The sequence below is a fragment of the Mirounga leonina genome, unplaced genomic scaffold (genome assembly GCF_011800145.1).
Source record: "Mirounga leonina isolate KUSES-001 unplaced genomic scaffold, KU_Mleo_1.0 Mir_173, whole genome shotgun sequence".
NCBI classification, from domain to species: Eukaryota; Metazoa; Chordata; class Mammalia; order Carnivora; family Phocidae; genus Mirounga; species Mirounga leonina.
Window position 1 is genome coordinate 72,790,353 of NW_023270447.1, and position 26,040 is coordinate 72,816,392.

The 26,040-nt window shown below is 42.0% G+C and overlaps 1 protein-coding gene across 8 annotated transcripts in view; it reads right to left on the reverse strand.

Moving 5' to 3' along the window:
• Nucleotides 1–2,623: 2,623 nt before the first annotated feature.
• Nucleotides 2,624–26,040, reverse strand: part of GMEB1 (glucocorticoid modulatory element binding protein 1) — a 33,928-nt gene continuing 10,511 nt past the window's right edge. For 5 of the 8 annotated variants that reach the window (XM_035019304.1, XM_035019302.1, XM_035019305.1 and 2 more), the window contains exons 3-10: nucleotides 22,687–22,799; nucleotides 21,862–21,986; nucleotides 20,734–20,837; nucleotides 17,767–17,924; nucleotides 15,121–15,252; nucleotides 13,673–13,810; nucleotides 9,989–10,111; nucleotides 3,658–6,004 (exon numbers count right to left, since the gene is read on the reverse strand). In XM_035019304.1, coding sequence (XP_034875195.1) covers nucleotides 5,304–6,004; nucleotides 9,989–10,111; nucleotides 13,673–13,810; nucleotides 15,121–15,252; nucleotides 17,767–17,924; nucleotides 20,734–20,837; nucleotides 21,862–21,986; nucleotides 22,687–22,799 — 1,594 coding nt within the window. In that variant the 3' untranslated portion in view covers nucleotides 3,658–5,303. Of the gene's footprint in view, nucleotides 6,005–9,988; nucleotides 10,112–13,672; nucleotides 13,811–15,120; nucleotides 15,253–17,766; nucleotides 17,925–20,733; nucleotides 20,838–21,861; nucleotides 21,987–22,686; nucleotides 22,800–26,040 lie in introns of all 8 variants that reach the window. The other 3 variants (XM_035019307.1, XM_035019306.1, XM_035019300.1) reach the window with 2 other exon arrangements.

Sequence of the window (26,040 nt, forward strand, 5' to 3'; positions counted from 1 at the left end):
TTTTTCCTTAATCTGGTAGCTGATTTAATGGGTATGTTCAGTTTAATTTTATCAAATTGTACGGTCATCTGTGCACTTTCCTCTATGCATTTATATTTCATAAAAAGTTAACAAAAACGTGGGCCAAAGTCTCAGGAGAATCAGGGCTCTGGGCTTCCAGTTTGCTCTGTAATACATAGATTTCTTCAGAGGCAACAGCAGAGTAGCTTTTAAAAAAACAAACTTATACTTCAGAATGCAAGTAAACCCTCTCTGTATATGCTTTCTTTAGAAGCTCCTACAAAGTCCATTGAGGAACTTGTCTTTCCTTCTGGGTCATTACCCACCCTCACATTTACCCTTAGATGTGATCCAATACTATTGTTCATTCTTGTTCTCAAACTAGAAAAATAAATTCCTGTACACCATATTACTAGCCATAACTATCAGTAAAAGTACAGAATTGGAAACCATAGATGCAAGAGGAGAACCCAGAGGAAATTTCCAAGTAGGCTGTAGTCTACTATAGGCTGAGAGGGTCATAAAACATAACAGAAATTTCAGGTAGTTGTGAAGAGGCAGTAGGAATCATACTGGGCTGAAATAATCTATCCAGGAGATAGGCATGTCTTAGCCTGGGCCATGGGTCATAGGTAGAGAATCAGTTGGATATAAAAGATAGGCTTTAGGGGCACCTGGTTGGCTTATTTGGTGGAGCATGCAACTCTTGATCTCAGGGTTGTGGGTTCAAGACCCACAACGGATGTAGAGATTACTTAAAATCTTATTTTTTTAAAGATTTTATTTGAGAGAGAGAGAGAATACGAGTTGGGGGGAGGGGCAGAGGGAGAGGGAGAAGCAGGCTCCTCACTGAGCAGGGAGCCCAATGCAGGCCTTGATCCCAGGACCCTGGGATCATGACCTGAGCCGAAGGCAGATGCTTAACCTACTGAGCCACCCAGGTGCCTCCCCTCCCCCCAAAAACACAGGTTTTAGATAGTCACTGCACAAACACATCCCAAAGGTGCTTCAATTCAGGTGATTGATGGAGTTGAGGAAGCTGTTTTAGGTAATGAAGACTGCAGACTATGGATGTATGCTGAGGTTTGGGTTTTGGGGGGTTCCTTGAGAAAAATGATTGTCTCAAGAGTTATTGACATGGTAGAAAGAATCACTGACATGGCAGAATTTAAGAACCAAATCAACTTTGGCTCCCAAAAGCTAGGGCTAGGGAAGTAGGAGTATGGATAAAGAAGTTAGAGGAAAGTAGAACCTTCTAGAGGAAGTCAAATTGTATATATCAGGACTAAGAAAGTTGTTCCTGGATTGGGAAGGAATCCTGGAAAGGACTCAATTAGGGCTGCCTAAGAGAAATTCCAGGGGCAGAGTCTAAACCTAACAGAACTGATACCTTGTCTAGCGTAACAACGTTGGTTGTTATTGTTACAAATTAGACCATGCAAGAATTTCCCCAAGAGGTATCCTAGGGGTGAGGGAATCTGTGATCAACTGTACTGGGTAAGTTGTCTGAAAATGCAGGGACTAGCCTAGTTTCTGACTTTCTTCTCAGAGAGGACTCTTTGCTCAGGAGCATTGCCCAAAGTGAATCACAACCTCATGCCTATTTTCACAACTCAACCTTTCGTTTATCCTTTCCACCTCCTAATGGTACTAAAACCTGGACCAATTATAATTCAGTGAACTAGTAATTACATATTTCATGCTTGATTATACTATCTTTATAATCAGATGTTACCAATACCAGTATTTCCCACCACACTTACCTTAGTGCCTTTCATGAAATGGGATAAAATGCCACCACTAAAAAGAGTCAGACCACCTGAACTGAATATCAATTTCCAAGGTATGTGTATTAACATTGGTCTTCCTTCCCTAATGTGGACAGATGTATGAAAGAAACTTCACGTGAAGTGGCTTTGAATCTTGAATATTCAAGTATATTGTACATTTCTACTTTAGAATAACTGGGAGTTGTTTTGTTTTAGGGGTGGGAGCAGGGAAGGCGCCTGAAAATTGAAAGGAGGAAAAGAACGAGGCAGGGACAGAACCAAGGTGAGACAGTTGCACAGTTGACTCCAAGGCCTTTATGGAAACCACATGGCAGGAAGGCTGGGGGCATTTACCTTCTATCAGCTAAACTCCAGTCGGGCACTGGATTCCTGTGATGGAAACTCAGAGAAGCTGACGCATGACTTGGCTTTTTCCAGTGGGGTACTCTCTGGACACTGCCCATGCTGCTGACTCTGCCTAGCTCTGGAGGCAGAAGCAACAAGAGACTAAGGATTTTTTCCCCCTCTTATATAAGTAAGCCCCACCACTTGAAAATGGAGTATCAAAAAAACTAGCCAAAATGATCTCTCCTAAACTAGCTTAAGTGTACACCTTCTCCAGTAAGTACTCCCGTCACCCACCCCCCTCCCCAGGTCAGGTTAGGTGCCTGATCCTTTGTTCTCTCAGCTCCCAGCCAGTAGCTCCATGGCTGCACTAACCCCAATATGATGACGTTACAGTATCTCACTAGAAAAGGCTTAACTTTTTTGCGTCTTCTGTAGTCTGCTGAAACCTATGGACCAATTTTCAGAGTAATGTTTTTCAATGCACAAAATAAAATACATAGGGTTACAAAAGAAAACAATTATATTGAAATATAGTTCTTAACTCCAGACAACTTCTGAAGTATGAAGTCCTTGAGTGCAGGAACTCTGTCTTCATCTCCGTACTGCTAGTGCCCAGCACAAAGCCTGGCACGTAGATGGTACTTATAAATGTTTATTTGATGAGTGAACAGAAAGATAGATGGCTCCTGCCAGGTCAGCCTGAGGAGTGATTCACTGCAACTGCTTGTGCACATACCAACGGCTTGCATATTTATATTTCTCCCACTGTCTGAGATCATTTAGACCAGGGCTCTGAGGACACCCCCACTCAACAATGGGTAGCACAGCAGTGAGCAGTAATGACAGGCTATTGGAAGACCAGGAAAACAACACAGCTCATGTATTTCCACAAGCCAGAATATTCAGATAGTGAAAGTAAACAGGTTCTGTCTTCAGGAGGAGGAGATCTCTTGACCTTGGAAGCATGATGCTCACACTGCTTTAAAACACTACAGACAGCTGAAGGAGGAAAGAAAGGAACCTGAGCTAGTGTGTGGTGTTCTCCGGAGCACCTCCTTTGTCCTGAATTGGACCGCCCATCTCTGGGAAAGCGAAAAGTATCCCTAAAAACCAAGACAGGCACATGGCATGTGCCTTCCTGGGTTCGAGTAGCAGTTTTAGGCTTAGATAGAAATTCTGTTTTTGTTTATGTACCATCAGAAAACCTAAAGAGGCAACAATAAAAGCCAGTTCCCTCACTAAAGGGCCAAAGGTTTGTTCTAAGCTGATTGCTACATCTATTAAACATTTTGAAGAGAAAAGTAAAACCCCAGACAATTTTAGAGCTGAAAGCCACAACTATATGGGGTTCAGAAATTTCACCCTTAAGGCTTTTAAGATTGACCCTCCCAAGTTAGAGGGCTTCTCTAGCTATTAAAGCCATCTGAGGGATGGCAGAACGGTTTTCACTTGCTTGACAACAGGGTTTCCAACATCTGTTGGAAGAAACATGGCTTCAGGTGGGTGCCTTCTCTAAAAAAAAGGCGGGGGGGGGGGGAACTATAGGTCAAAGTTTTGCTTTTAATTAAAAAACAAAAAACAAAAAACCTCCCACTCCTAAGGTGTGTGCTATCTTTTTTGACCTCATTTTCCTTTAAATTGTCTGCAGTTTCCCTATATTTGTCCTAGTGCAGTAAACAATGCAATCAAAGAAATAAAAACCAGGATCCACTCTTGCCCCAAACACTGAAGATGGTCAAAGAGCAGGAATCACAGCACGGAAAATGGCCCAGCTCTAAATATACAAACAACATTAAACAACAAACAAAACAAAACCAAAAAACCCCAAGATATTATTATTGACATTCCTGGTACATTTCCTATAATATAATGTTGCAGACAATGCTTCTTTCCCAGGGAGTCCAGCTCGCTCAGGAGGAGACATCTACTGAGTGCCTCAGGATAGGCTGGGGCTGTTGAGTCTTCCCTGCCAAGCCTAAGGTTTTTTTATGAGCTTAATATCTCACAGAAACATCTGTGGTATAAATGGTATAAATGAATCTAAAAGAGGATGAAGGCAGGCAGGCACCTGTCACTGTTCTCCAAATCAGCCAAAAAGCTGAAGAGCGTGGGATCCAGGAGACAGATGCCATTAACAATTGAGGGATGGAGGGTAGAACAAGAGGAAGCACCAAATGAGTGGCTGCTTTTGGTTCCAAAGCCAAAAAAGGGCCCCACCAAAAAGGGCAGCTGGTCTAGATGAGGAACTCCCCTGCGCCTGGAGTCATGCAATAAAAATGATGGCCTTGGAGCCCCACCCCCATGACAGCCACAGTCCAAGAACCAGAGAAATTTACACCACATCACATAGTTTGCAAATGAATGGACTGATCCTAGTTTAGGAGGGTTAAGTGCTTTGACAAAGTTGGGGAAGGGAGGGAAGGTGAGCTTGAATCACAAAGCCTAGCTGTGACAACCAGGGATTTCTATTTCTGCAAAGCCACGGCCCCTAGGCCCCTGATGCCACTTGGTCCATGGAGATGTACCCTTCCACTTATTACTGGCCTCTCCTAAAAATGGCACCCATGGTAATAACCCTTAGAGATACCAAGAGGCATCAGTTGCACTTCTGGAGCTAAGATAATTTCCTTGCCCCATCCTGGCCAAAGCACTTCCCTTTTTAAGCTGCTCCTGGTATATGCCACCTTCCCCTCCAAGCATAGGTCAACTTTCTTTCCTTTCAGAGTTTCGCACCGGCCTCTGAGGGCTCTTTCCAGGATACAAAATAAAGTATCTTTCTGCTTCCACGTGTGGGTGGGTTGCCTTCCAGTGGCAGATCTGCCTTCCAGAGTTTGGTCAATGCACCTTTACAAAAATAAAACCACATGCGTGCACAGACAGACTAGCCTGGAAAGGGCTTTCTGGACACGGTTTGATTATCTTGATGCCTCCCTTAAAAGAAATAACTTTCTTGGTGTAAAAAGATTAGGACCTTGAGTGACCTACTCTCAACTTCTGGAAGGACAGCTTGTTTTTGTCCATTTTTCAATAAGGGGGTGGGAGGAACCCAACATTTTCAGTTACAACAATGAGATTTTGTTTAAAAAAAAAAAGGATCCTATGTGGAAATGAGTGGGACAATGATAAAAATAAACAAATAATTAAAATTCCAAACCAAAACGTATCTCCTGGCCCCGACATCCCCAGTTAATCCTCTAAGACCACAATTTCCACATTGTGGACTTGATGCTGGTGGTCTTCCATCTCAGCCACAACTTTCTCCTCAGTCCTCAGCTCTGTCTCCAGAATGACTGCTTTGCCCTCAGTATCCTCAGCCTCTGGGTCTGGGGCTGGGTCAATCTCAATGATGGTCTGCCCATCCTCCGAGGTGCTTTCAACAGCCTGGATTGCTGAGGTCAGGCCGGACTCCATGGCCACCAGCTCCACGGGGCTCACCATGGTGGTCATGTTGCCCAGGGTACTCCCATCCTGCATGGCGGTGGAGCTTAGCAGTGCCAAGCTAGATGAAGGGTGGATGGTCACTGTGTCTGGTGAGCTGCTCTTGGCAGAGGAGACCACTGTGGCATAGCGGAAGAGCTGAGGGCCAGAAGGCAGTGTGTGAACAGTCACAGGACTGGAGCCCTGGCTGAGGGTGGCCACTGGAATATTGCCCATGGAAAATGACTGGCCCACTGGGGTGATGGTGATGGGCGAGATGACTGTGAACTGAGGCTGCTGGACCGGAGGAGAAGGGCTCAGGACTGTGGTGGAAGCTGGCCGCTGGAGTCGGGGCCTTTTTGGAGGCTTAGGAGTGCTCACAGGCATCAGTACCACATTTTGAACCGTCTGGGATTTCAGCCTGTGATCCTGAGCTTGCTTCTTCTGCTCTTCCAACTGGCGTTCCAACTCTGTGGAAAAAAAAGACAGACTTTGCGTGGAGAGAAGTATATTCTTGGGAACAGTGAATGGAGTCAGGAAACCTGAGGTCTTGTCCTGGTTTTGCCACTATATATCTTCATTGTTTCCTTTCTTTTTTTTTTAAGATTGTATTTATTTATTTGACAGAGAGATAGGGAGGGCAGGAACACAAGCAGGAGGAGTGGGAGAGGGAGAAGCAGGCTTCCCGCCGAGCAGGGAGCCCGATGCAGGGCTCGATCGACCCGAGCAGAAGGCAGACGCTCAATGACTGAGCCACCCAGGCGCCCCTAGCTTCATTGGTTTTCAAAACAAGAAACAAAACTGGATGATTTTTAAAATCCCTCCAGCAATTACATTTCATTGTGTGATTATAGGCAGGGCAACAATTCAGAATCATTTTCAGGCTGTGATTCTACTATAGCTCAACCCTAGAGGCTCCTGTGGCATTTTGTCACCTATCACCAAAATGCAAACCAAAGAAGCCTGCAGTTGATCACACAGCTTATAGATGCCTTCCCTGGATCTACAGATGAAAATAAGGAATATTTGCACAATCCCTTTGGAACTAACATGGACTACAGAGGAGCTACAGTGACTGCTCCAAAAAACAGTGATTCCCAAACTGTTCTTCAAGGCAGGATCACCTTGCTAGTGACCTTAGTCTACCAAATGGCCTTAGTTTACCATTAGCACCCAGAGAAGTCTACAGAAAGTTACAGAGGAAGTCCCTAAGAATTACAGAACTGAAAGAGGTCTTAGAGTTCTAACACATTCATTTTAACTGGAACCCAGAGAGATAAAGTGACTTACTTAAAGTCTCAAAGCTTGGGCCAAAACAAAAGTCTTCTGATGGCCAACTTGGTGGCTTTTCCACCACAATACGTCTATCACTATCCCTCTCCCAATGTACAATCCAACCCTGGTGACCACTGGTGAGTCTGGTTCTACACCAGAACTTCTTCTATTGCTTAGAACCTGAGAAGCATTCAATAAATAATCAGTTTCATCTGGAGAGCACTTTGCTCCTATGGAACACCAAGAGCAAATCAATTCCTTGCTTGGAATAAAAGGAGTAGGTAGGGATCAAGAACACATTAAAAAAAATTTTTTTTTTTCATTCAAAAATTTTTAAATACTGCCTCATAAGTTACAAAATACTGCATTTTTTTCCATTTCCAGTAGTAACCAAAGAAATATAAACCTCAAGACTGGGTGGCTCAGTTAGTTAAGTGTCTGCCTTCAGGGGCGCCTGGGTGGCTCAGTCATTAAGCATCTGCCTTTGGCTCAGGTCATGAGCCCAGCGTCCTGGGATCAAGCCCCGTGTCAGGCTCCCTGCTCAGCGGGGAGCCTGCTTCTCCCCCTCCCACTCCCCCTGCTGTGTTCCCTCTCTCACCGTTTCTCTCTGTCAAATAAATAATTAAATCCTTAATTTTAAAAAAAAGTGTCTGCCTTTTGCTCAGGTCATGATCTCAGGGTCCTGGGATCGAGTCCTGCATCAGGCTCCCTGCTCAGCTGGGAATCTGTTTCTCCCTTTGCCCCTCCCCCCTGCTCATGCTCTCATGCACACACTCTCTCTCTCTCTCTCATAAATAAATAAAATCTTTGAAGAAGATAACAATTACATCTATAATTTTTTAAAAAGTTAAATCAGAGAATATTATAAATAATAACATCCAATGTTGGTGTGTTCAAAATGGTGACATAATCTTGGAAATTTGGCAACAGGTCATAAAAATCCATAAAACAATTTTCTTTTTTTTTTTTTTTAAAGATTTTATTTATTTATTTGAGAGAGAGAGAATGAGAGAGAGCACATGAGAGGGGGGAGGGCCAGAGGCAGAAGCAGGCTCCCTGCCGAGCAGGGAGCCCGATGCGGGACTCGATCCAGGGACTCCAGGATCATGACCTGAGCCGAAGGCAGTTGCTTAACCAACTGAGCCACCCAGGCGCCCTATAAAACAATTTTCAATACTATTTAACTTGAAGCTTAGTTCTGGGAAGTAGTTTAAAAGGACATAAAAAGGGAAAGTTATATTCATACAAGTTCACTGCAACAAAATAAGCTACCAAAGAAAAGTTTGAAAATTTAAATGTCATCCCTAGAAGAATGTCTAAGTAAAGCACTGTGTAGCAACTTGGGAAAATAGTAATATGTCACAGTAAAAAAAGCAGAAAACAAAACTTTATGTATACTATGATTAAACCTATCTAAAAAAAATATGGACAAAGAACCAGAAGCCCACATTCTTAACAAAAACCATTTTTTGGATGGTGTGAAGTTTCAAGGTGAAAGCACTGGATTAGGAGTAAGAAAGCCAAGTTCTATTCCAGGCTTCATTGCCAAGTACGGATGTGGCCCCAAGGCAAATCATTTATACTCTTTGTGACTCTGGTTCATCTAAAAAATAGGGATAATAGCCTCTAACATTCTTTTCTTTTTCTTTTAAGGATTTTATTTATTTATTTGAGAGAGAGAGCACATGAGAGGGGGGAGGGTCAGAGGGAGAAGCAGACTCCCTGCTGAGCAGGGAGCCGGATGCGGGACTTAATCCTGGGACTCTAGGATCATGACCTGAGCCGAAGGCAGTTGCTTAACCAACTGAGCCACCCAGGCGCCCTCTTTTTTTTTTTAATATTTTACTCATTTATCTGACACAGAGAGAAAGAGTACAAGTAGGCAGAGTGGCAGGCAGAGGGAGACAGAGAAGCAGGCCTCCCGCCGAGCAGGGAGCCCGATGCAGGGCTCAATCCCAGGACCCCGGGACCACGACCCGAGCCAAAGGCAGAGGTTTAACCAACTGAGCCACCCAGGCACCCCAGCGTCTAACATTCTTAGGAGGATCAAATGAAAAGGGTCTCAGGGTACTCAGTAAATGAGTTTAAAATATATACTGGGTATAAAAGTAAGTTTAAGACAACATAAATTGTTCTTCTCTTACCAAATAATCTTGCCTTTTGACTTCATGACTATGATATATTCTATATCATTCAAAGCTGATAATCCATGCCTCTGACTTATTTTATATTTTTCACCTGCTTTACCCAAAACCTTTTCTTGATTCTCTCTGGGTATAAGTGACAACTCTCTTTGTTCTTCCACCATACCCGCCTCAGTTACAAAGCTGACTACTTTTTGCACTTATTTCTATGTCTGCTTTCCCTTGAGTTCCTTAAAGACCATGTAGAGAGTGAGACGTCTTAGTCAACATTACATTTTTACAACCTAGTTTGGAGACAGTGAAAATTTTTTTTTAAGATTTTATTTATTTATTTGTCAGTGAGAGAGAGAGCACAAGCAGGGGGAGCAGGAGAGGGAGAGGAAGAAGCAGGCTCCCTGCTGAGCAAGGAGCCTGATGCGGGACTTGATCCCAGGACACTGGGATCATAGCCTGAGCCGAAGGCAGACGCCCAACCGACTGAGCCACCCAGGCATCCCAGAGACAGTGCAAATTAAGTACTTGATAAAAAGTGTTAAATTATTCATGGGCTCATAATTTCTGATTACCACAAATAATGGAGAAGGTGATAACTTAATAGTTATCAAAAGATCCAGGGGTGCCTGAGTGGCTCAGTCGTTAAGCGTCTGCCTTCGGCTCAGATCATGATCCCAGGGTCTTGGGATCGAGCCCCGCGTTGGGCTCCCTGCTCAGTGGGAAGCCGGCTCCCTCTGTTTGTGTTCCCTCTCTCACTGTCTCTCTCTCTGTCAAATAAATAAATAAAATCTTAAAAAAAAAAAGATGCAATATCAATAATGTAACAAAAACAAAGGCCAATTTGTCTCTTCTGCCACTAATATTACTGGATTAATGGAGAAATTGAGCAGATATCTTAATCCTCCAAAAGATACAGAAGGACCATGATGAGGAAGGAAGGAAGGAAGGAAGGAAGCCAGTCCCAACAGAAGTCCACAAAGAAATGGCAAGACTCAAGGATATTAGTATAATATCACCTAAGAAGAAACAAGTTATACGCACCTGTCAGAGTATAGAGAAACTGCTCTTCTCCCTGCTCTACTTGGTTCCTTCTGTTGTCCAAAACCTTCTTCACCGTGTCCATTAGGCCAAATGTATGTGCTACATTGTTGAGAACAGCAGCATCTATTTAAAACAAAGACATGCCCGTCAAGTTAAAACAGAAGTGTTTCCCTAGCTCTCTGTTGTACTGTGTATAAATATGAAACAACCCAGAAATGATGGTACTATTCTAACTGCATTTTTAAAAATTTTGGCAAAGATAAAAAAAAATATTTTTGGCAAAGATTTATCACATGCATAAATTAACTTTAATTGTTATAACTTTATACATCTTTCCATATAAATAAATATAAAAATAAAAAAAATCTTGCATCTGGTTGTAAGTTCTGACTTCTGGTTTAGAAAACATGGTCACTGTGTTAGATAGAGCTAAGTTTGAATCTAAGTTTTATGGTTTCCTCCTATCTGTGTGAATCTGGATAAGTCATTTCACTCCTCAGTTTTCTCATCTGAAACAAAAGGGCCTAATAATACTTACCCGGCAAGACAGACACAAAGATTAGAAAGATCATATTTTAGGGGCACCTGAGTGGCTCAGTTGGTTAAGCGTCTGACTCTTGATTTCGGCTCAGGTCATGATCTCAGGGTTGTGAGATCGAGCCCCACATCGGGCTCTGCCCTCGGCGTGAAGTCTGCTTGTCCCTCTCCCTCTCCTCCTCCCTGTGCTTGCTCTCTCTCTCTCAAATAAATAAGTAAAATATTAAAAAGAAATAGCATATTTTAGGGGTGTCTAGGTGGCTCAGTTGCTTAAGTGATTGCCTTCGGCTCAGGTCATGATCCTGGAGTCCCGGGATTGAGTTCCGCATCGGGCTCCCTGCTCGGCGGGGAGTCTGCTTCTCCCTCTGATCCTCCCCCCCCAATGTGGTCTCTCTCTCTCTCTCTCTCAAATAAATAAATAAATAAAATCTTTAAAAAAATAGCATATTGTAAGTGTCAAACATGGGAACTGGCATGCAATGTTATTCATAGTGTTACCTCTGTTCCTCTTTATACAAAACTTCTTGAAAGCATTGTCAGTAGTTGTGGTCATTATTTCCTTAACTCAGACAACTTCTCCACCTACAATTCTCTTCCACAGTCATCTCATCCAGTTTCATGCTTTTAAATAACATGTACATGCTGAGAACTCCCAGACACAGATCTCCAGCCCTCACCTCTTTTCTGCGTGCCAGATTCATACTTCCATCTAGCTGAGTGACATCTCCATTTGAAGGCCTCATAATCATTTAGCAAGTCAAAACTAACTTTTTTCTTTCTTTCTTTTTTATTTTAAGTAAGCTCTACGCCTAACATGGGGCTTGAACTCATGACCCTGAAATCACGAGTCACATGCTCCACCCACTGAGCCAGCCAGGTGCCCCAAGTCAAAACTAACTTTAAAAAACCAGTATGTGACTCCTGATCTCAGGGTTGTGAGTTCAAGCCCTACACTGGCCATGAAGCCTACTTTAAAAAAAAGCACAAACAAACAACTACCAACTGTACTAACTACAACTCTCCCAGTGATCTTCATCTCAGGAAATGGTGTCACCATTCATGGCTCAGGCCAAAAATGTATGAGTCATCCTGGATTTCTGTCTTTCTCTTTTACCCTACATCCAATCCATCAGCAAAACTTGTTCTGTTCCACACTCAAAATATATCCCCAATATGATCACTTCTTTTCAGGTCTACCACTATCTACTCTAATCCATGCCACCATCATCTGTCTGGAGTAGTTCCTTCAGGAGTCTCCCAACTGATTTCTTTTCTTTTTTTTTTAAATAGGCTCCATGCCCAATGTTGGGCTTGAATTCATAACCCTAAGATCAAGAGTTGCACTCTCCAACAACTGAGCTAGCCAGGCACCCCTCCCAACTGATTTCTTGCCCCATACAGTCCATTCTCCATATAGCAACCAAAGTGATCTTTTAAAAATATAAAAAAATACACAATTATATTAAAAATATAAAAATATAAATAAATCCTTATCACTTCACTCCCCTGCTCAAAATCACTATGATGGCTTACCATCACCTTAAAATAAAACCAAAGTTCTAACCAAAGCTTATCTAAACTGTCTTCTCGGGTGGCTCAGTCAGTTAAGTATCTGCCTTCGGCTCAGGTCATGGTCCCAGGGTCCTGGAATCGAGCCCCACATCAGGCTCCCAGCTCAGCAGGGAGCCTGCTTCTTCCTCTCCCCCCCTGCTCCTGCTTTCTCTCTCTCTCTAAGTAAATAAAATCTTAAAAAAAAAAAAAAAAAAACTAAATAAACTGTTCTCTTTATTCCTCTCCAACCTTATATCACCTATCACTCTCCTATACCCTAATACACTGTGGCTGCCTCAGAGCTTCTATAATTCTTTGAACCTATGAGGCCCATTGCAACATCAAGATTTTTGTTCCTTCCGCCTGAAATGTTCCTTCTCCCAGCTCACCACATGGCTAGCTTCTTTAATTCAGGTCTCTGCTTAAATGCCACCTCCTTAGGGAGGCCTTCCTTGATCATCCTATCTAAAAGAGTCATCCTTGGGCGCCTGGGTGGCTCAGTCGTTAAGCGTCTGCCTTCGGCTCAGGTCATGATCCCAGGGTCCTGGGATCGAGTCCCACATCGGGCTCCCTGCTCGGCAGGAAGCCTGCTTCTCGCTCTCCCACTCCCCCTGCTTGTGTTCCTGCTCTCGCTATCTCTCTCTCTGTCAAATAAATAAATAAATAAATCTTTAAAAAAATAATAATAATAATAAAAAAAATAAAAGAGTCATCCTTGCTTTCTATATTATTTGCCTGTTTTTTCCTTCAAGAATATAAAAAAAAGATTCTACTATAAAGTTTAAGGGTATTTATATAATGTATGAATTATAAAGAGGTAATAAGACACAACAAATCTAGGAACTCACACACAAGCTTATGAGATATTATTATGACTTGTCTTTTTTTTTAAGATTTTATTTATTTATTTGATACAGAGAGACACAGCAAGAGAAGGAATACAAGCAGCGGGGAGGGAGAAGCAGGCTTCCTGCAAAGCAGGGAGCCTGATGTGGGGCTCGATCCCAGGATGCTGGGATCATGACCTGAGCTGAAGGCAGATGCTTATTATGATTCTTTTTTTAAGTAAACTCTACCCCCATCGTGGAGCTCAAACTCTGACCCCAAGATTAAGAGTCACATGCTCCACCGACTGAGCTAGCCAGAAACCCATCATCACAACCCTTTTGTATCAGATGATTAGAACATCCTTTTACATTATGCACAGCAGCAAGTACCCCATGGGTATTCAGAAACAGCTGTAAGTGCACACAATAGTTCTGGAAACCTTAAACTGATAGAATATGAGACTTGTCTAAAACCAGGTAACTTTCTCCAATTTTCAGACTCTATCTATCTATATGTAATAGAGAGAGAGCCTGCTTTCTGGCACCATTTATAAAGGCAAAAATTACCTGTGGAAAAGCATGACCAGACCTGAGTTCAAAACCTTATTATGAACTATGGACACGTAACTTTTATAAGCCTTAGTTCCCTAATCTGTAAAATGGGGATAATAATACTTATACCCCAGTGTTTTCATGACACTAACAGGATCTGCCTACAGTTGTTAGTGTTCAGTAAAATAACCACTGTTGTTAAAATTAGTGCACTTACCTGTGACCTGGAAGGGAGCCTGAATGAGCCGCTGCTGAACTCCCCTGAGTAGCTCCTCTATTTCCTTCTGTATATTGCAGACAACCTCTTCCATCAGCCCTACATCAGCTATTCCTTTCCAGAACATCAAAGTGTCCTCTGACACAAGAGGGATAAGACAGAAGATAAACAAGGGATGCTACACATACTTAGGCAAATCTCTACAAGTTAAACTCAAAATTATTTCAATTTGAAATGATTTCTTGTTGGGCCATTTCTGGGAAAAAGGAAGAAGTTTTTGGAATATTAGCTGCCCTCCTGAGTTGGTACCCAATTATTTGCCCTCTTGAGCAACATAGGGACTTGAGATAATTGCCTCAATTTGTCATGGCTCTGGCTATAGGGAGCAGGTTATCTTCCTCTAATAAAGATATTAAATAAATATTAGATATTATTTATTTAAATAATTTAATTTAAAATTAAATAGTATTTAATATCTTAAAAGTTAAATAATAAAGATATTAAATTAAAGATATACAGGCGAGCCTTGTACAACATGGTGTGAACTGTGAGGGTCCACTTACATACAGATCTTTTTCAATAACTACAGTACAGTGATGTACTGTATTTTTTAAATTAAAAAAATTTTTTCTTATGATTTTCTTAATAACATTTTCTTTTCTCTAGTTTATTGTAAGAATACAGTATATAATACATATAATATATAAAATATGTTAATTGACTATGTTATTGATAAGGCTTATAGTTAAGTTGGGGGGGGCAGGGGAGTCAAGTTACACAGGGGTTTTCCCCTGCACAGGAGGTTGGTGCCCCAAACCGTCACGTTGTTCAAGGGTCAACTATACTCCCTCTAGTCCTATACTTACAAAATAAAATAAAACAGCTGAATAGGTGGGATGATAAGCTCTCTGAGGGCAGAGGCTTTGTCTTTTCATCTATGTTGGCAACAGTTCCAACTAAAAATAGGCAGCAATAAATATTTTTCAAGTGAATTAATGAATGGAGGATGATGTGAAACCCCCCCGGTCCCCTCTAAGTGAATCATCATTAGTCACCATCCTCTACACCACCTGCTACCTAATTTTTCCTTCTAACATCTTGCAGCCTGGTTTATCTAAGAAACGTTCCAAAGTTGGGGGCAGTTTGACAGAATGAAAAGCACTGACTACAGAGTCAAACGGCTGAATTCGGCTCTGACATTATTGGCTGTGTGGCTGGTCTGAGGCAAGCTGCTGCATCTTTTTGAATCTCAATTTCTTCCTATGCAAAATGTGACTGTGCATGGCTGTTGTTGCATGGATGAAAATAAAATGTTTGCAGCTACAATTATTATTAACATGCATGAGAAAAACCAGCAAAAGTAATTAAGAGACCTTCTGTGTCCATAATCATAACAGTGAGAAGGGTCACAAGACCCTGCAAGATATCTGAGCCTCATAGAAAAGTACCTGAAATTTCCTCTGAGTCTTTCTTCACACCCTCCTCTGTAGCCATGGTGACAGCAGCAGTGAGAGCGGAGTTCCATTCCAGCCCTGCCTCTTCCATGCTCTCTTCTGAGATGGCAATCTGTGTGATGCTACCTAAAAGCGGTCCATTAGAGGTAAAGCTGGTGAATTCCATGAAAAAGTCATAGCTATCTTTATCTCATACAGCCAAAGAGACCCTGTTATTTTAAGGTCCATATAGTAAAAACTAGAATCCTTGGTAAGCCAGGATGAATACTGGATTTTCTAAAGAAAACCTGCCTTTCAAAAGAAAATGCTTTCTTCTTACTCTGAATAGAAAGGGAAAGATAACTTATAAAATCACAAAAAAGCAATCTGCTTCCTAAGCAGGTGTGTTTTTTAAAAAGACTGAAGGTGAGCATGATTGCCGGGGTATCTGCCCCAGACTTAGTGAGGAGGACCTGAAATAATTTAAGAGAAAAGTATGGTGCTTAGCCAAGAGCCCTACTAAAAGCATATTTGATACTAACCATCTAGAATATCAGAAGTTGCTATAGCTTATTTATCAGGCTATGTAAGAGAAAGCAAGAGAAATGAGACCAAAAAAATCAGATAAGAAGAGATCCATGAATAGCAGATTCACAGAGGAAAAGAACATTTGCTATTAACATTGTATATTAAGATTTGATTTGATTTTTTTTAAGTAATCTTTCCACCCAACATGGGGCTCAAACTCACGACCCCGAGATCAGAAGTCACATGCTCTTTGTCTGAACCAGCCAGGAACCCCTCATATATTAAGATTTTAAACAGGGGCGCCTGGGTGGCTCAGTTGGTTAAGCGTCTGCCTTTGGCTCAGGTCACGATCCCAGGGTCCTGGGATTGAGTCCCACATTGGGCTCCCTGCTCAGCAGAAAGCCTGCTTCTCCCTCTGCCTCTGCCTGCCAGTCCCCCTGCTGTGCTCTCTCTCTCTCTGTCAAATAAATAAAATCTTTGGCGGGGGGGCGGGGAAGATCCTAAACAAAGAAAATGGAGAAAAATCAAACTGTTATAGACAAGTATGGACTCCACATGCTGGAGGATATTAATAATCAAGCAAAAAAGTAATATTGATATGGATAATCAACTAAAGGAGTTTTGGCCAAATAAAAAGTAAATAATTTTATAGCATTTTTTCCTTTTCAAGTGAAAGACTCACATGACCAAAAACCAAAAATTCAAACTGCTAGATATTTTATACTTTCCTGAAGGGAACTTAGGTTCTAAGAGATTTGACTTCTACTTACCCAGTGGTTACTCACAGAATAGTAGGGCTAACCAAAAGAAACCTTGAGAGGTCATTTTTAAAACATGGTACTTCCCTTACATCCATTAGTATCCTTGTAATTCTGTCAGGCATATTTTTAAGTCTTCTGGAAGTAGTTGAGACAAGAATCTTAACTGGACTAACTGAATCTTTTTTTTTTTTTAATTCTGTTTGTTTGTTTAAGTAATCTCTACACCCAGTGTGGGGCTTGAACTCATGACCTCAAGATCAAGAGCCACATGCTCTTCCGACTGAGCCAGCCAGGTTCCCCTGGACTAACTGAATCCTTAATAATCATCTCACCTGGCTCCATCTTTCCTAGAGAAGAGCAAAGAGCTCTAGTCCAGAGGTCAACAATACAAGTTAAGCATATGCCCATCCTTCCTCATTGGTGAGGAAGCCTCAACTTGGTTATGTGGATCCCTTCCAGGCAGGGCTCTTTGATCCTTACAGCGGCCAGTCCAGCCAACCATACATTATCTTTGGTACATCTCAGCTCAACAGTTGAAAACCATTCACCATTCTACTTCCTGCCTGACCACCAGTAGAGCAAAGGATTTTTCAAAACAATCTAATTTCAAAGATATGCCAAGTGGCACCAAAGTGAGACCACTGAATAAACATAATAACCACTGACTCTTCTTTCTTTCTTTCTCTTTCTTTCATTCCTTCCCTTTCTTCTTTCCTTTCCTTTCCTTTCTTGAGAGAGAAAGACAGAGTGTGCATGGGGGGCGGGGGCAAAGGGAAAGGTGGAGAGAGAATCTTTTTTTTTTTTTAAAGATTTTATTTATTTATTTGAGAGAGAGAGAATGAGAGACAGAGAGCACAAGAGGGAAGAGGGTCAGAGGGAAAAGCAGACTCCCTGCCTAGCAGGGAGCCTGATGTGGGACTCGATCCCGGGACTCCAGGATCATGACCTGAGCCGAAGGCAGTCGCTTAACCAACTGAGCCACCCAGGCGCCCTGGAGAGACAATCTTAAGCAGACTCCACACCCAGCATGGGGCCTGACGTTGGGCTCGATCTCACGACCCTGAGAGGGTGACCTGAGTCGAAATCAAGAGTGGGACGCTTAACTGAGTGAGCCACCCAGGCGCCCCTGAACCATCTTTCTAATGTTTCTCATGCATACTTAGAAAGAAACAAGGAAGGAGGTATGGCCAATAGGAATCATCTGGGAGAAAACAAAGATCTGTTTCTAAAGTACGGAATCGCACCCAAGATTAGCATACCTTACAGGGACATCAATGCTCATGAGAATTAAAATTAAGAAACACAAAAGAGAAGTAAGGGGAAAAGTGTTACTAAAAAACACTGGTTTTTCAGGTGGTTTCCTACCCCCTACCATCGGCCGAAGTGGGTGTCTGCACCACACTTGTCTGCTGTCCTGGCACTGGAGCTCTTGCACTGCTGATCAGAAGATCAAATTTGGTGCTTCTGCAGGTATTGGAGCAAACCTTGTCATGTTGGTAAAAATCAATCTGTCCAGAGTCCATCATTTTCCTGTGTAAAGGGAGACAAGAAGTACCAGTTCAGCCTGCACTACATCTAGATGGAACTAGGCCTCTGGGACAAACAGAAACAAAGTTGCTGTATCTACTCCATAGATTAGTGAAACCTAATAGCATTTAAAGTCATTAGGTTGCAAAAGTTCTAACTGGGATTACAAAATTTTCATTGGCCCTGCCCACATTTACAAGTACTCCTATTCCCTCCTCAGTCTGCTCATTATGAGTATACTCTCACTTCCCGTTATCACCAAGCTTTAGCTAGGGATATACTCCTGACAACATCTGAGTATCCCCATAGAATCTCATTGAAACTAAACCCAAAAGGGGTAAAGACTAGTTCATATATCCCAGCACAACTGAGAAATGCTATAGGGAATAAGAATTTTATGATGAGATTCTGATGTATTAGTATTCCTAGACCAGCAAGATCTGTTGCCACTTTTGGAGACATAAAACTTCAGCACATTTCTTTCCTTAAAAAAAAAAAAAAAAAGGATAACAACTCTCCTATAAATACAGTGCAAAGTTGATTATACTAAACCCCCACTATAAAATGCCCTTATAACTGGATTCACAAGACATTGTTATTACAGGCCATAAGCAAAATCATGGGGTATTTTAATTATAGTAAACTCTATGTTATAACGTTACTTGGCTTTCACTAAAGATCTTTTAGGCATTCTGATTCCTTCTTACATTTGAGGAAAGTTGGCATGTGCTTGTTTTTCTGGGCAAAAAGGACAGGCCAAGAACAACGATAATGGAAGTTAAAAGTATTCCTTCCCAATTTTATTTAACTACTGATTTCTGCATACAAATCATCTGGAATAATTTCTTTTTTTAAATGTGTCTCTCTATTAAAATAATATGTGAAGAAAAAATTAATATTTTCTGTGGAAAATACAGAAAACTATAAAGAAAACAACTGCTTTTTAAAAAATCCAACAGGGGCGCCTGGGTGGCTCACTCGTTAAGTGTCTGCCTTCGACTTAGGTCATGATCCCAGGGTCCTGGGATTGAGTCCCGCAACAGGCTCCCTGCTCTGCGGAAGCCTGCTTCTCCCTCTTCCACTCCCCCTGCTTGTGTTCCCTCTCTCGCTGTCTCTGTCTCTCTGTCAAATAAATAAATAAAATCTTAAAATAAAATAAAAAATAAAAAATCCAACAACACAAAGATAACATTAACATTTTGGGATATTTTCTTCTATTAAATTTTGTGTACATATGTGTGTGTTTGTTTTTTACACAACTAAAATCACACTGTGTATGTGTGTGTGTGTGTGTGTATATATATATATATTTTTAGTAGGCTCCACGCCCAGCACAGAGCCCAGTGCGGGGCCTGAACTCACAACCCTGAAATCAAGATCTGAGCTGAAATCAAGAGTCAGACGTTATTTATTTAGTTAGTTAGTTAGTTAGTTATTATTTATTTATTTATTTATTTATACCCCCCCCCCCTTGGGTTCTCCTGCTCTCTATCAAATAAATAAAATCTTAGGGGAAAAAAAACATGTTCTCACTAATCAAACTTGAAAACAACGTATTTTTTAAAAATATATTTTATTTATTTATTTGAGAGACAGAGAGCAAGCACAAATGGGGGCAGGGGCAGAGGGAGAGGGAGAAGCAGGCTCCTCACTGAGAAGGAAGCCCGATGCCCTGGGATCAGGACCTGAGCTGAATGCAGATGCTTAACTGACTCAGCCACACAGGTGCCCCTAAAGCTGACTATAATTTTCAACAATGTTGCAATAAACATCTTTATGCCTAAATCTCTACAAGCACTATAGATTTTTCTTAGGACAGATTCCTTAAAAAGCATTAAAGACAATGGGTAAGGAACTTTCCATTCCTGAGCACATTTTAAAATCCATCAATAGGTGAGTGCTCAAGAAATACCAATTAATGTTAATCTTCACCAGGGCGGGGGGGGGGGGGGTGGAATTACAATAATAAGCTTGCTGCATAAAGATGGGGGTGAGGGTATTATACATTCTGAAGTTTATTTCTGTGGTACAGTGATGGCAAGGATTGCATTCACTGAGTATGATTGTTACTTATCAACAGCAGCCTCTATTTTACCAGATAATCACAGAACTTGTCAGTAGCCTACAGCTACTGACAGCTACTGTCAGCACGCTTCCTCAGCACCAGGCTTAGCCCTGCCTGTGCTTGGCGATCTCAAGTACGACTGTCATCTACTCCTGAGCTTCTCTGCTCAGAAAGGATCCTAATATCCTGACATCAGAAAAAACTTGCCCTAGATGCTGGGAAGAGTTAATTTAGATTCTTGGTTTCAGCTTGATTTTGGCTCAGGTCATGATTTCAGGGTTGTGAGATCGAGCCCCACAGCCGGCTCCACACTCCTTGCAGAGTCTGCTTAAGGTTCTCTTTCCAGGGGTGCCTGGGTGGTAAAGTTGGTTAAGCATCTGACTCTTGGTTTCAGCTCAGGTCGTGACCTCAGGATCATGAGACCAAACCCCTCAAGAGGCTCCTTCCTCAGCACAGAGTCTGGCTGAGATTCTCTCTCCCTCTGCCTCTGCCCCTCCTGCTCGTGCTCTCTCTAAAATAAACAAGTAAATCTTAAAAAAAAAAAAAGATGTCCTTCCCTCCCCCACCCCACACTCTCTAAAATAAATAAATAAATCTTAAAAAAAACAAAACAGAACAAAAGGTATGTGCTTGTTTTCTTTTCTTTTTTTTTTTTTAGTAATCTCTACATTCAGTGTGGGGCTCTGCGATCAAGAGTTGCATGCTCTTCCAACTGAGCCCTGGTATGTGCTTGTTATTAAAGCTCACCTGAGCATGATTCCACCCAGACGAATGGCTCTCTTCCAGTCCTTTAGGGTGGACTTGCCAGCCAGATGAACAAAATGCTTGGGGCTGATCAACTGATCATTGAACTAAAGTAAAAAGAAAAGTCCAAAATCACTCAAGGTCAGCTTAGGCAGGCCAAGAGAGACAAAAAGGTAACTCTACTTGTTATATATGAAAAAATACCCAGATGGCATCTTAAGTCATAGCCTTGTATCTTCCAACCTCCTGCCCTGCTGTGCCAGAGAAGATGATCCTTCTCTGGGCACAGTGCCCTGTCCTGATACAGAGTTACAGAAGACAGGAGGAGGATAGAGATTAATATACTGATTAGCACCTGAAATCCATTTATGCCCTAAATCAGGAATAATATGTGGGTCCAATGTTGCAAAGGCTGTTTAAATAAACTGAAGTAACCTACCCAGCCCTAATGACAAGATTCAGGATGTGGTGGAAAGAATAAGTACCATAGAAACCACTATCACTGCAGAACCTCAAAACTCTGTAATCCTTCATGATTCTAGGATGATGCCACGGATGGTGAACTACTATCTATGGGTACAGCTGTGGCTACCAATGGAGACAGAAGCTTAAGCAATTATTTCCACTTTGTGCTCTCATGAGAATTTATTTTTATCAGTAATAATTTTTAATAAACTACTATAATGCATACTTCTATAAGGCATTTTACATATATTATCTCATTTTATCTGTTAGCAACCTGACAGTATATGTGATTATTCATATTTTAACATATGAGCCTCTGAAATATTAATTTGTTCAAGGTCACCCAGTCACAGAGATGGGACTCCATTCATTCATTCAACAAACATTTATAGATAAATATGCCAAGCATCATTCTAGGTGTTGGGGATACACTGGTGAACAAGAATACAAGTTCTCAGCTCTCCTAGAACTTGTATTCTGCGTGGGACTTGAATCCAGGCCAATTTCACTCCAAAGTCCTTATTTTTTTTCTGTGACACCATAGGGACTATAGCCACAATATTGAAAACATTGATATGGTAGATAAGAGAGAACAGGCACTGAAATTATACTCTTTGAAAACAAGGAGCCCCCAAACAGGCCCCAGTAAGGAGAAAAGACAATTACCTTGACACACTTCACATTTATTCCTGGACATACAAACTTCTTCCAGAGGAGAATGGCTTTGCTCTCCCCACAAGTTATGGGGTAAGCAATTTCCATATCCTCATTTGCTTCTATAGTGCTTGCATCTGAAAATGGAAAAAATATCAGTTATTTATTGAACACTTTTCCCCAAAAGCTTAATTCAAAATCTCTAGTCTCTTGGTTCCTCTGAGTAGCTAACAGTTCACATTGGCTGGTATTGTTTTGGAGTCTTCTGGAAGAAGTTTGGCATAACAGCTCTCTTATCAAGCCCACACTATGTGCCAGACACTGTCCTATGTGCTTTCCCATGCTTAATCTTATTTAGTTCTTACAGCAATCCTGTGAGGCAATGATTGTTTCTGATGTATGTAGGTGGGACTCGGAAAGGTGAAGTGACTTTCCCAAGGACACACAGCTAAGAAGTGAGAAAGTAGGATTTAAACTCAGGTTTGTCTAACTTCAAACTTTTTTTTTCAATTTCTTTCCACCGACTGCCTTCCAATCAACACCTCGTAAGTCCTAATCAGCAACTTCCCTAATGACAGGATCAACCTTGAGGCTCTATTTCTTTGGGGAATTTTTGTAGATGAAAAATCTTTTCAGTACCCTAGCAAACTGATGTTAAATAATCAACTGATGGGCCTAGCATTTGTCAGTGGTGTCTCTAGATGCACCACCATCAAACCGATGGCTGCAGCATTGGTAGGGCACATTGCGTAAGGGGGAAAATATAAGGCACAAAAGGCAAGAAATCTCAACCAAGGAAGCTAAGGTCAAAGATACTAGAATAACAAAAAGACTTACCAATCCCTTCTTCAATTTTGTGAATTGTGTGAGTTTCTACTGCCACAACTGCCGTGTTGTTCTCGGACCCGGGTTCATAAATCCTGTTGTAAAAGTGTCCATCGATAAACAAACTACATAAATCATGAAAAAATTAATATTCACAGCATGGGGTTAAGAAATTTGTTATAATCTATCTCAAAAGGAATAAAATAAATATACTTTACAACTCTATGTTAGTGCTCTGACTAGTTCCCCATTGTACTTAAACTCCAAGCTGCCCAGGACTGCTTAGCAGCTACTACCATGGACATGAATCAACAACTTTCCTCGCCTCCAAGGAAAGTTCCTCTTGCTACTGTCTTTACATCACCACTTGTTACTGTTTCACACCAGACTTTTCCCTTCATAACTTTAAATGCTTATGACATAAAATGTTGCTTCAAGTATAAGATTAAATTATAGAATTATCCTAAGAAGACTAAAAAGTAATACTGTTGGGACAGTTCAAGATCGGGGCACCTGGGTGGCTCAGTCGGTTAAGCATCTGTCTTCTACTCAGGTCGTGATCCCAGGACCCTGGGATCAAGCCCTGAGTGGGGCTCCTTGCTCAGCAGGGAGCCTGCTTCTCCCTCTCCCTCTGCCTGCTGCTTCCCCTGCTTATGCGCGCACATGTGCTCTCTCTCTCGCTGTCAAATAAATAATAAAAATCTTAAAAAAAAAAAAAAAGACCATTGGCCATAGAAGCTGATGTCCTTTGTTGGACTCTAGATACTTTAGTCTTTTTTAGCACTTTAGCATTTTTCAAAGCATCATATAACCAAACTATTGACATGAGCAGAGCCTAGTAAAAAAAAAGAGAGAGAGAGAGAGAGACCATGCCCAAAGTAACTAGCATTAACTAGAAGTATCACTTAGGGAAAGTCTCTCTAAAATGTTTCTACCTTCTACCTGGGTGGCTTAGTGAGTTAAGCATCAGATTCTTGATTTCGGTTCAGGTCACGATCTCAGGGTCCTGAGATTGAGCCCTGTGTCACCTCTGCACTGGGTGTGGAGCCTGCTTAAGAATCTCACTCTCGGGGCGCCTGGGTGGCTCAGTCGTTAAGCGTCTGCCTTCGGCTCAGGTCATGATCCCAGGGTCCTGGGATCGAGCCCCGCATTGGGCTCCCTGCTCGGCAGGAAGCCTGCTTCTCCCTCTCCCACTCCCCCTGCTTGTGTTCCCTCTCTCACTGTCTCTCTCTCTGTCAAATAAATAAAATCTTAAAAAAAAAAGAATCTCTGGGGCGCCTGGGTGGCTCAGCTGGTTAAGCGACTGCCTTCGGCTCAGGTCATGATCCTGGAGTCCCTGGATCGAGTCCCGCATCGGGCTCCCTGCTCGACAGGGAGTCTGCTTCATCCTCTGACCCTATCCCCTCTCATGTGTTCTCTCTCTCAAATAAATAAATAAAATCTTTTAAAAAAAAAAGAATCTCTCACTCTCCTGTTCTCCATCCCCCCTCCGTCTCAAAAAAATTAAATAAATAAAATGTTTCTACGTTCCAAGAAATGGGCTCAGATAAAATATACTAGCAACCTTTAATTTCTATAATAAACATAATGTATTAACTATTGCATCTTTTTTTAAAAGATTTTATTCATTTATTTGAGAGAGAGAGAGAGAGCACAGAGGGAGAGGGAGAGGGAGAAGCAGACTCCCCACCGAGCAGAAAGCCCAGTGTGGGGCTCCATCCCGGGACTCCAGGATCATGACCTGAGCTGAAGGCAGTCGCTCAACCGACTGAGCCACCCAGGCGCCCCCACATCTTGTTATCTGAAAGCACTGCTTGAATAATATCCCTTGTATCACCCACCCCCAGGGTGACACCGCTAGCACAGACCTCTCCTCTGAATTTCACACCAGGATACAGTTAACTTGCTAAATGAATAAATGCATTTGGATGTCCCATAGGACTTTGTTGAATTCATTATGTCTAAAATAACCAAGTTCTCTTCCCTCTCCCAAACCACTCTTCTTATATTTCCTATCCTTGTTAATGGCACCACTAGCACTCTACAGCCTAAGACAGAAGCCTGGGAATTACATCAGATTTCTCCCTCTTCCTCCTCCTCAACTCCCACATACTCAGCCACCAAATCCTACCAGATGTATCTCCTTAACACAAGCCAGCCTCCCTGTCTCTTTTTCCACTGCTACTGCCTTAATTCAGGCTGTTATCATCTCTAGTCTGAACTAGTCTCCTTGCATCTACCTGATCTTCTATATTCCTACTGGAGTGATCACGTAAACCCCTCCTTAAAACCCTTCAAGAACCCTCTACTTATTGTTACAATAAAGCCCCCAAATCCTTAATAGGATATTTAAGTTGCTCCAAGATCTGGCCCCTGGTTTCAACTCTCCCTAAACCTCACCTTATAATCCAAGCCCTAGTCATACCAAATTATTTGTGGTTCCCAGAACTGACATCTTCTTTTATACTTTCCCTCTTCGCTCTTACTTCCCCCTTTGCCCAGAACATCCTTCTCCATCTGGTTGTTTTTTAAAGATTTTATTTATTTATTTGAGAGAGAGCATGCTAGAGAGAGAGAGAGAGTGTGCAAGAGCAAGCGCGCACACAAGCACAAGGTGGGGGCTGGGAGGGGCAGAAGGAGAGGGAGAAGCAGGAGCCCAATGCGGTGCTCGATGCGGGACTCGATCCCAGGACCCTGGGATCATGACCTGAGCCAAAGACAGACAATTAACCGACTGAGCCACCCAGGTGCCCGTTTGTTTGTTCTTAAGATTTTATTTTATTTTTTTATTTTTTTAAGATTTTATTTATTTATTTGACAGAGAAAGACACAGCGAGAGAGGGAACACAAACGGGGAGTGGGAGAGGGAGAAGCAGACTCCCCGCCGAGCAGGGAGCCGGATGCGGGACTCGATCCCAGGACTCCAGGATCATGACCTGAGCCGAAGGCAGTCGCCTAACCAACTGAGCCACCCAGGCGCCCATTAAGATTTTATTTTTAAGTAATCTCTACACCCAACGTGGAGCTTGAATTTACAATCCCAGGATCAAGAGTTGCACGCCCTACTGACTAAGCCAACCAGGTGCCCCTCTATTTGTTTTTTAATAAAGAGTAGCCTCTATGATGCTTTTCCGTCCACACCAATCCCTCCAGTATAATCATCTACTTCCTCCTTTGTGACCCAACTGTACTTTAGGCTTTTGTCACAACAAATATAACACTTAATATTATACGTTTGTTTAGCTGTCTGCCTCCCCTTGGGCACAGTCCAAGAGGTTCCTGAGAACAGAGATTATGTCCTATTTATTTATTCAATTTTGTATGTCTAGTGTGTTGAATACTAACTAGAACATGGCAAAGTACCCA